At 37.8% G+C, this 13275-nt stretch overlaps 3 protein-coding genes across 7 annotated transcripts; 2 read left to right on the plus strand and 1 right to left on the minus strand.

Annotated features, from left to right (window-relative positions):
- On the plus strand, nucleotides 1–4881 carry LOC108989373 (putative KHG/KDPG aldolase). 5 transcript variants are annotated; one of them, XM_018962945.2, is made up of 11 exons: nucleotides 1–247; nucleotides 449–503; nucleotides 915–950; nucleotides 1031–1075; nucleotides 1658–1741; nucleotides 1849–1914; nucleotides 2148–2186; nucleotides 2460–2559; nucleotides 3480–3630; nucleotides 4128–4291; nucleotides 4581–4881. In XM_018962945.2, the coding sequence occupies exons 1-10, from the start codon at nucleotides 63–65 to the stop codon at nucleotides 4150–4152; spliced, it is 786 nt and encodes a 261-aa protein (XP_018818490.1). In that variant the 5' UTR covers nucleotides 1–62; the 3' UTR covers nucleotides 4153–4291; nucleotides 4581–4881. The 5 variants fall into 5 exon arrangements, with proteins under 5 accessions (XP_018818490.1, XP_035545853.1, XP_018818502.1 ...); XM_035689960.1 differs by having other exon boundaries at nucleotides 3603–3630; XM_018962957.2 differs by lacking the exon at nucleotides 3480–3630.
- Nucleotides 4882–5428: 547 nt separating this feature from the next.
- On the plus strand, nucleotides 5429–7044 carry LOC108989390 (protein ELC-like). Its single transcript, XM_018962969.2, has one exon. It carries the CDS (start codon nucleotides 5555–5557, stop codon nucleotides 6812–6814), a length of 1260 nt encoding a protein of 419 aa, XP_018818514.1. The 5' UTR covers nucleotides 5429–5554; the 3' UTR covers nucleotides 6815–7044.
- A 1831-nt stretch (nucleotides 7045–8875) lies between these two features.
- On the minus strand, nucleotides 8876–12214 carry LOC108989398. Its single transcript, XM_018962978.2, has 3 exons — nucleotides 11927–12214; nucleotides 9908–10263; nucleotides 8876–9800 (listed from the first exon to the last, which is right to left on the minus strand). The coding sequence occupies exons 2-3, from the start codon at nucleotides 10259–10261 to the stop codon at nucleotides 9234–9236; spliced, it is 921 nt and encodes a 306-aa protein (XP_018818523.1). The 5' UTR covers nucleotides 10262–10263; nucleotides 11927–12214; the 3' UTR covers nucleotides 8876–9233.
- Between the last annotated feature and the right edge of the window lie 1061 nt (nucleotides 12215–13275).

Below are 13275 nucleotides of genomic sequence, written 5' to 3' on the forward strand. Positions count from 1 at the left end.
GTGTGTCTCACTCTCACTGTCTCTGTTCTCTGGTATTGCAGGATAGGAAAAAGGTAGTGGATATGGCCGTAACGAGCCTCGGCATCTGCGCTCGCACTTCTTCGGCTTCTCTAAGCCTTCTGAGCTCTCCGCCACGGTCACCGCTTAGGGTTTCTTGCTATTGTCCTCAGCTCTCTCCGTCTCCTATCGACAAAACCTTGACGCAGATTCAGAATTCTGGCGTCATCGCTTGCCTTCGTGCCAATAGGTCTCTCTCACTCTCCCAAATGTGCCTTCTTAATTGCGAGACTTTTTCTTTGAATTCGGTTGACGTGTTGCCTGTGTAGAGAGTCGAGACTAAACTGTATGTTTACGTGGTAGTATGTCTTCGTAGTCGGTCTGTGTCCTAAATTGTGCTTGGAAATCTCTGTGTAGACTACGGCTTATTTTACTCTTTTCTCTTGGATAGTGCGGAGCAGGCCTTGAAAGCTGCTCGTGCTGCACTTAGCGGTGGCATCTCAGTTGTGAGTCTTCTTTTCGGTGCAAAATTTTATTCTCTCTCTTTATTATTCAGTCGACGTTCTTGTCTTTCTTATGAATTAATAATTCTTGCTTCTACTGAAGCTTCAAGATTGATCAGAATGATCCGAAAAGGTGAATTGGCTGCATTTGTTATGGGTAGTATAGAAGAACTCACCCACTTAGATGGCATATTTCCTAACATGTGAATTGCAGTTGCTTTATTCTCGCCATTACTTGGTCTCTTGTAATTTGAATGTCTGACAATCTTTGCCTGCTCACTTGGAAATGTTTGCTTTATGTTACCGTTTTGTAAAGAGATTCGCTCTAATTTATTCTCGTTTTGCCATTACTCGTAGTATGTATTTTTTAAACTAGTGATGGTTTCTAATTTGTTTCTCTTTCTTGATATGTAGCTGGAGATTGTTATGTCCACCCCTGGTGTATTTGAGGTTGTTTAGAACTGTGTATTTTTAATTTCTCCAATTGGCTCCGACAGAGTGTTTATGTGCTTTTATTCTCATTCGTACAGGTTCTACAGCAGTTAGTGCAGGAGAATCCTAATCCAGCCTTAGGAGTAATAATCTTTCTATCTCCATCTGAATTTTCTAGCATATCGTTTTATGTTCATTTTGAGTTCAATTGAGTGTGTTCGACAAAAATCTCTTCCAAAGTTTCCACTTAAGGAAACAGCTGTCTGTAAATAACACATGGACAACAATTTTTCAATACTTGTTAGCATTGAGTGTTTATGGATTTGTGATGAAGAAATTAACTTATCTACTGGTTCCCTGATAAAACGCCAATGTAAATGGCTGCCTTTCTGTATTCTCTTTTGTCACATTTGAAGTAAATCAAAGTAGATGCAGTTGTAAGTGCAATCTGGTTTCAGATAGATGTAATAGGTGTGCTTGTTGAAAATTTTTCCAACATACACAGATTGATATAAATAGTGAGACTCTTTTTGGTTTCACAATCCATCAAACAAGGAGCAGGTCATACTCACTGAGAGTTCTATCCAAACAAAATATCTTTGTATTGGATTTCAAATGCTTTTACCGTGCCATTTTCAATTAAAAGAAGTGCCATTAATATGATCCAGATACATAGTTGGTTGGAATTTTTGGAGTTCCTTCTGAACTCACCAAGTATTTTGCAGGTTGGGACTGTCCTTAATGTCGAGGATGCCAAAAATGCAATAAATTCTGGAGCCAAATTTCTTATGAGTCCTGCCATGGTGAAAGTATGCATATTGATTCTGTACTCTCATGCTTTTAATTTCCCACTCGAGCGTGAAAGATATTGATCTGGCAGATAATTTCATCGGTGCTTCCTTTTTACCTTTTTAAGGACATTATGGTTGATGTCAAGTGTGCTGAAGTTCTGTACATACCAGGTGTAATGACCCCAACAGAAGTAAGAGCTTGTTTTGAACTTAAACTCTACATCATTTCTAATCTTCAATTTTTTGAGGACTTTTTCTTTTAATTCTCGACTTATAATAATGATTGTATTGTTGGCCACCAGTGTTTCCTGGCAAGGTTACCCTGGAAGATTGGGTTTTTTATCATTATTTTTTTTATATTTGAAACATTTGAGATTCTTTCCCCTTGAATGAGAACTTAAAACCATCAATATGTGATTTACAGATACTGTCTGCATATGATACCGGTGCCAAAATTGTCAAGGTGAGTCTTAATGTTTCAAATGTTGGAGTAGATTAAGTCAAGGTGTAGTGGTAATTCTGGTAATAATACCCATGATCTTGTGTAAACTTTTCATAAACGGCTCTTACACTTTCTGTGTCATGCCTTGTAAATGCTATTAGTAGATTAGTAAACACTTATTTTCTTCTGTTTCTTCACAACATATTCTGGGATCTAATACTGTTTGGAAGTCATAAAATAGTTCATCCACAGATGTTCATTATGGGTTTACTTTTATTTTATCTGGTGGAATAGGTTTATCCTGTCTCTGCATTAGGTGGTAGTCAGTACATTTCAGCACTCAAGAGGCCTTTTCATCACATCTCGATGGTTGCTTCTCAGGGCATAACAATAGGTTGTTACCTTTGCTTCAGTACATTAGTTCTAAGAGCCTCACTTCAATTTCTATAATTATTTGTGTTGATGATTGGAAGTGACAGACATTTTTTACCCTTCTGCTATCATAATATTAAATAATGAGATCTCATCTCATAAAGGATTTGCATTAGTGATCCTTTGCCATCCATATTGTTCTCCTTGTAGTGAAGACATTTATTGGAATGCCTTCAGACTTTTAAGCTCTTAGTTTTCACTGGCACTTGCTGTTGCTTGCCTTGTGCAGCAATTTTCATTCTTGTCCTTTGAGGCTGAGATACTGAGGGGAATAATATATCTTTGTATTGATAAACAATGAGAAATGCTGAAGAAAACAATGTGTTTTGGATGGTTATCCTGACTTGTTCAATACTTGGGGGACCTTAAGGCTTTATTTTTCAGTACTCTTTACCATTGGATGTTGTCCTGACTTGTTTTACAACTTCTCAGTTTCAGGATTTTTCGGTTTTTTTTTTTTTAATCTTTTACTATTTTTGTTTAGGTCTTTCCCTTGTTTATTGTCTGTTTACTTGGGTCATGCCTTTTTTCTTATTAATTAAATTTGATTTATGTAAAGAAAAAAGTTCTTTGTTTTTTTTTTTTTCAGAAATGCATGTATCTGCCCTTCATCAAAGTGAAAAATCCTACAAAAGTATCATTTTCTTGATTTTTGTTTATGTCACCCTAGACTCGAATTCAAACTTTCAGTATACTCAGAACATGTCTTTTGAGAGACCTTAAGGAGACAGTGTGATCAGAAATTTCCATTAATTTTTGTATTTTACATTCCTGTTTTCTGATTGTAGTGACATGTTTTCTTCATGCAAGACATCAATTCATCAAAATGTAGCATTAATTTCCGACTTAAAGGAACATTTTTTTTACCCTAATCTGATACAGATTCAATCAGAGAATATATCTCCAGAGGAGCAACAGCAGTTGTTTTATCAGATGCCATATTTAATAAAGAGGCAATCATTCAAAATAATTTCGATGAAATTTATCAACTTGCAAATTTTGCAGCTTTGCAGGGCAATGAGGCTGTAGAACGGTGAGTTTTTTCGTTGTTGTTTGTTCATGTTACATGGTTATGCTTTTTCTAGACTATTTTAGTTTTAATTTGGGTCTAATGTTTCTAATGCTATAATCTGAACATGTGGAAGAACCAACAGTTGGTTTTCCGTAGGATCTTCATAACCTATTTCAGTTTAGCATCAATGTATCGTAGATTACATTGCAGCATAAGATTGCAAAGGGAAAAGAAACTAACATATACACTCTGTACCCAATGAAAGTTGTGCCACCACGATTTAATTCTTTTTACTTCTGCACTGATGTTCAGATATCAGAATTAGGTAATCTGCTTCTCCATCTATATTGGATTTTCTCTTGTAAGTTGTAGGTCAGACAAATTTATGGCATTCTATATATTGTTTATTTTTTAGGCCAGTCACAAGTGTGCCATTGAGGCAATCCCATATGGTAGATAACGCCGTGGTCCTTTATTTAATTGTATGACCTCTGACCACAGATTCCAATGTCTTGCAGGAAAAAGAAGTGTATGCTAAGCTAATTAATTCAGAAGTACTCAGCAGTTTCCTCAGCTTGCCTATACCATGATAAAGGCATCAGAACAATTTTTGGACAGTTCTGATACGAACGCCTACTTATACAAACTAGACTCTCGGGGTAAAAGATGCCGAGTCCCTAATGTAAGTTTCTTAATCCTGAAATAGCTTTCTTTACTGAATGGTTTTATTTGTACACTTGTGCAATTATAATTGTTTTCTTTCCCTTATAGTTTGCCAACTGAGATGCTAAAAACTTGGACTGCGCTGTTGCATTTTTACTGCTAGGCAACCGAGACTTAGATCATAATTTCCTTGCTATGTTGAATTTTGATATATTTTGCTGATTTTGTTTTCATAATCAATCATTATTATTAGAAATCAAGCCTTTCTTGTTCTCTTATTTGTACTCCCCTTTCCCTTTACTTTGTAGATTGATTGCAATGATCAAAACCCAGGCTGATTACCATTGGATATTCTAGTCCGAAAGCTGAAACTTGAGAGCTTCACGGTAGAGCTGAAGAGCTTGACTGCGATGTTTGTTGGAAGGAAGAAGCCTGAATTGATGCATGGGAGTACGGCCCGAATTTTATTCAGTTTTTGGCCGGTTAAGATTCATATTAATTTGGGTTGAGAAATGCCTTTGATCATTCTTTTAATTGTCATCTTTTCGTTATTTTTTGATAAAATGATGATCAAACGGATAGTAAATAACACTCTTAAAAGTTATATTATCTGTTGAGATTTTAAGACCACACTTTGAGAAATTATGGACTCGATTGTTTTCAGAGATGAGATTAAAGTTAAAAAATTGAATAAATTATTGTTAGAATATATTTTTTAATATTATTTTTATTTTAAGATTTGAAAAAGTTGAATTGTTTATTTTATTTTGTATTGTAGGTTGAAAAAGTTATAATGATTAGATAAGATGAGATGAGATGAGATGTTTTCTGAAAACAAATTAAGCCTATATTATCTGTTGAGATTTTAAGACCACACTTTGAGAAATTATAGTATTTAACTCTAAACTCTACCGGTAAAAAAGCACAGAAATTATAGATAGAAATGTAGAGTCACATGTTAGTGCAAAGATTAATGAGATGTCTTTGAATAGTTGGACTGCCCAAAAAAATACATCCACTTCACATGGAAATGCTTGTTCTCTAATTGTTGAATTGATTTCATGATATCATATCCTTCAGACAAATAGGAATCTAACCGACGATGTTATTCGACACTGTTTCAAAACCCCTTTTTAGTCAACTTTTAACACGCGTTCGCGAATTCCTTCCCCGTAAAGATTTCGTTTCGTTCCCAAAACGCATTCTCGAAGGCAGACCAACTCAACACCAACACTTTAACACAAAAGCAGCAAAGCAAAGGAAAGCAAGGTAGACAATTGGAATGGTGCCACCGGCGGTGCAAGCGGGTCCATCCCCTGCGAACCCACAACAGACCCAACAATTCCTGAGCTCTGTCCTTTCCCAACGAGGGCCCTCCGCCCTCCCTTACTCGGAGGACACCAAGTGGCTGATCCGCCAGCACCTGCTCTCCCTTTCCTCCTCCTGCCCTTCCCTCGAACCCAAAACTGCTACCTTCACCCATAACGACGGCCGTTCTATCCACCTTCTCCAGGCCGAAGGCACCGTCCCCATGTCTTTCCAGGGTCTCACCTACAACATCCCCGTCGTTCTCTGGCTCATGGAGTCCTACCCCCGCCACCCTCCCTGTGTCTACGTCAACCCCACCCGCGACATGGTCATCAAGCGCCCCCACCCTTTCGTTAACCCCTCCGGCGTCGTCTCCGTTCCTTACCTCCAGAACTGGGTCTACCCCAGCTCCAATCTTGTCGACCTCGTTCGTAGTCTCAGCCTCTACTTCGGCCGTGACCCACCTCTCTATTCCCAACGCCGCCCTAACCCTAACCCTAACCCTAACCCTAATCCAAATCTTAATCCCAGTTTTACTCCTCCCTCTCCTCATCCTCCCGACGTAACGGCTTCGAGTTTGGGGTACGCCCGCCCGTCGATTCAAACGAGGCCGTACCCCCCGTCTCCGTATGGTGTTCAAACGGAGGATTCTTCGGAGGCATATAGGAGGAGCGCCGTGAACAAGCTGGTGGAGTTGGTGCACGGGGACATGACGACTATGAGGAAGGCGCGCGAGGCGGAGATGGAAGGGCTTTTCAACGCGCAGACGATGCTGTGGCACCGGGAAGAGCAGCTGAAGAAGGGCCTCAACGAGATGCACGACGAGAAGGAAGGGCTGGAGCAGCAATTGCAGATGATGCTGATGAACACCGACGTGTTGGAGGCGTGGTTGAGGGAGAACGAATCGAAGCTGAGGAATCTCCGCCCGAATGTTGACGTGGACGACGCGTTCGAGATCATTGACGTGCCATCCAAGCAAATGCTCGAGTGCGCGGCCTCCGATTTGGCCATCGAGGACGTAGTGTACTCCTTGGACAAGGCTGTGCAGGAGGGCGTGATACCATTCGATCAGTACCTGAGGAATGTGCGGCTCTTGTCACGCGAGCAGTTCTTTCACCGCGCCACTGCGACAAAAATGCGGGCTGCGCAGATGCAGGCTCAGGTTGCCAATATGGCCGCCCGAATTTCTCACTTCGGCGGTGACACTGAGGCGCTCCGTGCCCGAGGTTCATAGGTCTGATTGATTCCATATAATACCCAATCATAGAGTTGAAGGTCAGAGATTCCTGTGCAAATTTTTCAATGGTATACGTTAATAATTTTTTTGGCTTTTCTTTTTCTTTTTCATGGATTTTAGATCGTTCTGTAATGATTTGTGTCTATAGGGTAAAGAAATACGAGATGTTGTGTATGTTCTGATTGAATAATATATGGGTTAAGTTCAAATTTTTTATCCTACCTTTACATGCGATTTTAGTGATGCAGTCACTTTACTCATTTTTGTGCCTTTTCTGGGCTTAATTATGCGATTTATTGGTTTAGTTCATTCGAATGCTGTGTATAGAGGAAACGTGTTTTCAGGCATAATATGTTTGATTTGATAAAAGTAAGCAATCTGGAACATGATATGACTCTATCTTATCAAAAAAGAACATGATATGGCTCTATACTTCTATCCAATGGATGGACGGTTTGCACGTGAGATTTTCTGTTGTAAGTTGGTGAAAGGCTTACAACCAGCACATAAACTTCATTGCTTTTCGCATCATAGGGTTATGAATTTTGAGGGTTTGCTGTTGCATTGAGGTTTTTTAGTTTACTGTGGAGAGTGTGAATGTTGCTAATGCTTTTTCCTTAAGCTAATTGTACACGAGAAATAGGAACTGATATCTGTTTGCGGCGGCCGTTTGGATTAGGTCAGTTCATTACATGCATTTTCTTACAAATGAGTACTCTGTGTTTATTCTGATATCCATATTCCAGAAGAAAAGGATGGTAACCTTTTACTCCTTCATATCCTCTGAATCAGAATTATTTTATCTGATGAATCTTGGAGTGCATGTAGGTCTAGCTTTTCAACAAACTTTGTTATGAATCCTGTGTAACTATTTGACCGTCATCTAAAAGGCTACACCTTTCAACCTATCTTGCTTCTATTGGGTCTCTGTTCTTTTTGCTAAGAGTTTTTGGTCTATTACTGTAAGAACTGTAAGGACGTGATGCTGATGTTAACCCAAATCTACCCTTCTCCATTCAAAATATGGCTATGGAGCCAGTTGGGCGGTTGTAGAGTTCATAAAAATGTTGAGTTGGGGAAGAAGGCAGCGGAAAAAGAGTTCAAGTTAAATTCAGGTGAAGGTGGGTACCATGAACTCCTCTCTAATATATATATATATATATATATATGCCACGGCTTCAATGCGGGGCAGAATGGTGAAAGTGAGAACCATGATGGAGAAGAATGGATTTCAGAGTTTGCGACGATTGCCACAATGCGACCTAGTTTCGCTTGAGATTGGACGGGAAACTTATTCATGTCATGTAGAGGGTATTATATCAGCAATAGTGATCATCGTGCATCTGTTCTTTCAAAAATGGAACTTGTTGAGGAGATTATTGGTAAAGCTGTCGTTGCACTACTTGATTCTTGAAAGTTGGTGTAGTAGCTATGTTTCAAGGTTTACAGGGAACGGGACCTTGAAATGCAAGATGAAAAAGGTTTGTACCAAGGTTGGTTGTTCCCCACAAATACTGCAAGCGAATCTCATACTAGCAGAACAAACACAAGGGCTGCCATTTTGTCTAACCAGATAACATAATTTAGTTACATCTTGTCATGTTCATATACATATTTATTTGTCATTAGATAATAAGATTACCATGGACCTAAATTATTTTTCTTCCCCCCTACTTCCCCATTTACTACCGCAACGAATCATTGTCTTTATTGAAATTCTTACGTGTAGTTCAAATGAATTATCAAGTTGTGGGTCATGGATGTGAACCCTATTGCAGATTTGGATGCCATAACATTGTGGACGATATCTGTTGATTCATTGAGAAAGACAACATTCTTTCCTCACACCTATTATAAGAATTGGAACAGATTCTTAAGTTTTTAGGATTACCATAGGGCCTTATGGTATTAGTTGAGGTGCAAGCAAGCTGGCCTGGATACCCATGGTTATATTAAAAAAAAAAAAATTACGATAACTTAGAGATGTATTGTGGTTCGGTTCCCTGCCTACATTGCAGAACCACGAGCAGAAAAGATCGGTGTAGAATTGGAATTCACTACTTTAAATAAAACAATAAGGTCAGAAGGCTTCAAGACAAGGGCTTAAAAGCAGTTTTCGGTGGCCAATATACACGTTAAATTCCATGCTAAGTCTTAAAACTGATCTCTTACAGACGCGAAAAACCAAGAAAAATCTTCTTAAACTTCATACACGCTTCACTTTCAAAAGAGGCAGCAAGGAAGCCAGAAAATGTATTTACAATCCCAGCTTCTAGCCAATTATATCCACCCTGTGAATATCTAATCTATACATTCACCTAACAAGAGATGATTTGATAATGCGCATTTTGTCCAGCAAAACACCCAAAACATCATAAGCTATTTACCCAAAATGCTGCAAGCCTGGGACCTACATTCATTTCCACCACCAGAACTGTCGAAACAAATATATCTTCCTCATTCGAGCAGTGTACGTCAAGAAGGCTCTTGCTTTGATGGGGTCGGCATTCAAATACTCAAAAGCATACATCTGTTTGGCCTCTTCTAAGCCATCAATCTCCATCACTGCCTGTAGTAGCTCATGGGCATCAATTGAGCATTTGCCTCGCTCCATCACGTCAGCCAAGCGCCGAATGCTGGATGCCACTGCTAACATGGCATCATGGAGAGCCTCTGAGCCACGGGACCGTTTTGGGAGTTGTCTGAAAGGCTGGCCCAGAGGAGGATCTTGAGTTCCATCTGGCATCTGGGCATATTCTGGTGTTCCAGTATATGATTCTGTTCCATCTGTCTCACTCAGGTATTCTGTACTTGGGGAAAGATAAGAGGCAGAGTCATAATCACAATTCTTTAAATCTGTTGGGTGGCTTCCATCCTTCATCTTAGCCCAGCGACTTGGGGCTTGATAATTTCCACAAACAATTTTTAATTCATCATACATCTCTATCTGTTTACCTCGAAATCCTCTTGCATCAGGGTGTGCCTATTCAATTAATCATTGAATGCCAACAAGCATATTGTAAATAACAGCATGACACATTTTAAAAGAGAAAAGAGAAAACATTAAAGATGATTAATTAAAAAACTTACTGTAATGTATCGCTTCCAAAGATCTTCATTGTCACACTCAACCATCTTCGTATTTGGATTCCACCCGAATCCATCTTGACTTAGCATATCCTTCATTATCTTATACCTTTTCTTAATTGTCTTTAGTCTATTGACAACTTTTTGATTATTCAAATTCAAGTTAAAACGAGAGTTCACAGCGATACAAGCGGCAGTGTAAGCATTTTCATTAAAACATTTGTCAATTTTGTTCCCATTTTTAGCCTGAACAGCAAGTGCTTCAATAAGGCACTTGTCCATCGCAATTGACCATACCACATTCCTTCCTTTGTGCTTCATATCTCGTCTAACTCCATGCATGTCATACTGCTCCATTTCTGAATCAGAATAGACAAATAACTACCTTCTGTCCCATATGATAAAGCAGAATTCAAAATACTGATTAAAAGACTGTTTTTTAACATAGTTAAAAAAAGTTTTATTAAGGCAAGTAAATAGGCATAGCCCAAGTACATAGGAAGTATACAATACTGATTAAAAGACTGTTGACAGCATCATCCCAAGAGGAAACTCAAAGAAAACATAGTAACATAACCACATGGATCATGTTTTATTACATGGCATTATTTGAGGTGAAGGTCAACATAGGTGATTTAATCTATCACCATCTTCCCTATAGTGTGGCCTTGATCTTGCCATGAAAGCCAAAAGTTTGATATATAGATTAGAAACACAGACAACCCAAAGAAAGAAATAAAACACAGCGTTGTTTCTCCGTTTCCAAATAAAAGTAGCTAAAAAATGATGAAAATGAGACTTAAGTCCTGTTTTGGTTGAATTTTCAAATATGACTATTTCTCTTTTTTCCATCGACTAGCTATCCTCACTATTATAACAAGCACATCTAGCTGTAAAAGATAAAAACCAGTGCGCCTAAGCACTTAGCTTGGACTTGCTACCAAGAAAGCACTTAGCTGGTCATAGCTAAAGAAATTAGAGTCAGATGATGTAATTAGAACTGCTGTAGGAGAATGATGCACACTATCAGTTGAATAAGGGTGTAGAATATGATTTGGTTCAATATGAGAAAAGAAAGAAGCTGTACAGTCTCAGAAGAATATTCTCGAATCAAGTTTTTATATTATCTATGAGAATGAACATTTTTCTCTCTAATGTCATGTTGAGATGGACATAACTCACACTTAAATTCAAGTGGATTCGCGGAGTACAAAAAACAAAGAATAATTCCACAAAAAGAAAAAAAAAAAAGTGAATAAGTTAAAAGGCGGGTGCAAACCATATCTTCTGAGAAATAGAAGGGGAGAAATTAAGAACCTGTTACTTGCAAATTATAATCATTATGGCAAAATTTGACTCATCCTTCCTCTCTACCAAAAAAAATGATCCACCTCCTTCATTCTAGATAGTGCCAAAGCATCATTCAGACTAAACAAGAAACCACTATAGAAAAATCACTACAGCTTACCCATAGTCTTTAAATTTAAACCAAGAAATTGTGCTTCCATTGAGCCTAGACACAAAGTCTATCCTTTCTCCAAAGTCAAGTAAAGCACATTTCATGTTGTATTTTGCTCGGAACTACAGTCATTCTGCTAAAACCAGTCAGTCTATTTATTTATTTATTTTGAAACCAGTCAGTCTATTTCTTGTTGTGCATAGAATTAGCAGGCAAAATAGTATAAAACGTTCCAAAGGAAAAATACACAATATACAACACAACTGATAATAAAAAGTATCGAGAATTCGCCTATGCAATCATTCCACCATGCCCAATAAATGATGTTTTGGATCGGATGCCAAATAAATGATGTTGGAAGTTCTCAATATAAATAACCACACAAACAGAGAGAAAAACCCACTAAACCCACTTCAAGTATCAAAACTCAGAACGATGCAATGAACAGAAAGTATTTACAGCATAATGAGCATCAATCAAATTAAACCAGATATATTAGCCCCAATTAATTTCTTTGAAAAATGTACGCATGCATGTATAGAGAGCGAGAGAGAGCATGATACCCGAGGCGACGGAGATAGGATATTCCAATCTTGAGAGCGATATAATTCTCTTGCCGATCAGATCACAAATCGCGACTGCATCTAATCAACCAGGACTGCATCTAATCAACCAGGAGATGCAGAGACGGCGTCAGGAAGATAAAAGAGGACTACTACTCTGACGGTTCATTGGGTACTTAGGATTTTTTTGTTTTTCTCGAGAAAATAAAGGTTTGAAAAATTTTCCCGGCAAGCACTTTCTCGAAAACCAAACGCTTACGAGAGAGGCGTAATTAGGTCCATCAGTTTCGGTGCATTACGGTGCGGTAGATTATACGAAGGTCCTATCATCAGACGCCATGTAAGCAAAAGTCAAAGAAACCGAAAGTCGCAATAAGGGAGACTAAAATTGATAACTGAAGCAAGAAAAATCATAAATCATAAAGAGAAAAGGCGAATTTTATTAATTGAAAACTACTAACTATACTTAAAACTTTACAAAAAAATTTTAATTTCTCTAATGTCAATTAATTTCATATGCCAGCATTTCGGTCTCCTAACGTGTGCTAAGAAGTTTTCTTTGCCATGAGTAATTCTACACAATCTCTCAAACCTCTACACACCTTCTCATCACCCTCTCTCTCTCTTTATCTCTCCACATAAAGTGTAGTGTGTGAAAGTTGTGTGAATAGTAGGAAGTTGTGTAGATTTTTTCAATCTCCATAGGAAGTGAGTATCAGAGAGGATGTCGGATGAGATCATTGACAAGTGGGGTAAATTTCGATTGATTGGGGAAGAACAACATGAGTTACAAATTGACATCACATAAGAGACCAAGGTTGTCAGACGTGGAAAACTCTGTATGATAGGCCTCATTTAGGGGTGTAAACTCAAACCGAAAAATCGGACCGGACCAGACCGAACCGGACCGGTTTTACCGGTTTTGAACCGGTCCGGTCCGAACCGGTTTTTAAAACGTAAAAACCAGCCGGTTCCAGTCCGGTTCCGGAATTTTTTGGACCGGACCGGTTGATTAAAAAAATAAAAAATAATATTTTTATATATAAGTTTTATACAAAATATTTTATATATATTAAATATTAATATATTTAAGTTTTATATATAATGTATAATTATAAATTTTTATGTGAAATTTTATATATAACATATATATTCATATATGAAATAATTTCTTATTATAATTTATAAATTATTACATAAAATGTTAATACTAAATCACTAAAAGTTTATAACTAATACTAATATATAACTAATAACTATACCAATAGTCTAATATTAATACTATTATATAGTCTAATATATTAATAAAAGTATAAAACAGTTTTTTTTAAATCAATTTTTTTTTTTTT

Source organism: Juglans regia, chromosome 5 (genome assembly GCF_001411555.2).
Source record: "Juglans regia cultivar Chandler chromosome 5, Walnut 2.0, whole genome shotgun sequence".
In the NCBI taxonomy this organism is placed as follows: Eukaryota; Viridiplantae; Streptophyta; class Magnoliopsida; order Fagales; family Juglandaceae; genus Juglans; species Juglans regia.

What these genes read in the sequence shown, in the direction of transcription:
- LOC108989398 (XM_018962978.2), bottom strand. Translation starts at nt 10,261, where the DNA reads ATGGAGCAGTATGACATGCATGGAGTTAGACGAGATATGAAGCACAAA. An exon ending in TTTGGAAGCGATACATTACA is followed by an intron (nt 9,801 to 9,907) that starts GTAAGTTTTTTA and finishes TTAATTGAATAG; the next exon opens with GCACACCCTGATGCAAGAGG.
- LOC108989390 (XM_018962969.2), top strand. Translation starts at nt 5,555, where the DNA reads ATGGTGCCACCGGCGGTGCAAGCGGGTCCATCCCCTGCGAACCCACAA.
- LOC108989373 (XM_018962945.2), top strand. Translation starts at nt 63, where the DNA reads ATGGCCGTAACGAGCCTCGGCATCTGCGCTCGCACTTCTTCGGCTTCT. An exon ending in ATCCTAATCCAGCCTTAGGA is followed by an intron (nt 1,076 to 1,657) that starts GTAATAATCTTT and finishes AGTATTTTGCAG; the next exon opens with GTTGGGACTGTCCTTAATGT. An exon ending in CCGGTGCCAAAATTGTCAAG is followed by an intron (nt 2,187 to 2,459) that starts GTGAGTCTTAAT and finishes CTGGTGGAATAG; the next exon opens with GTTTATCCTGTCTCTGCATT.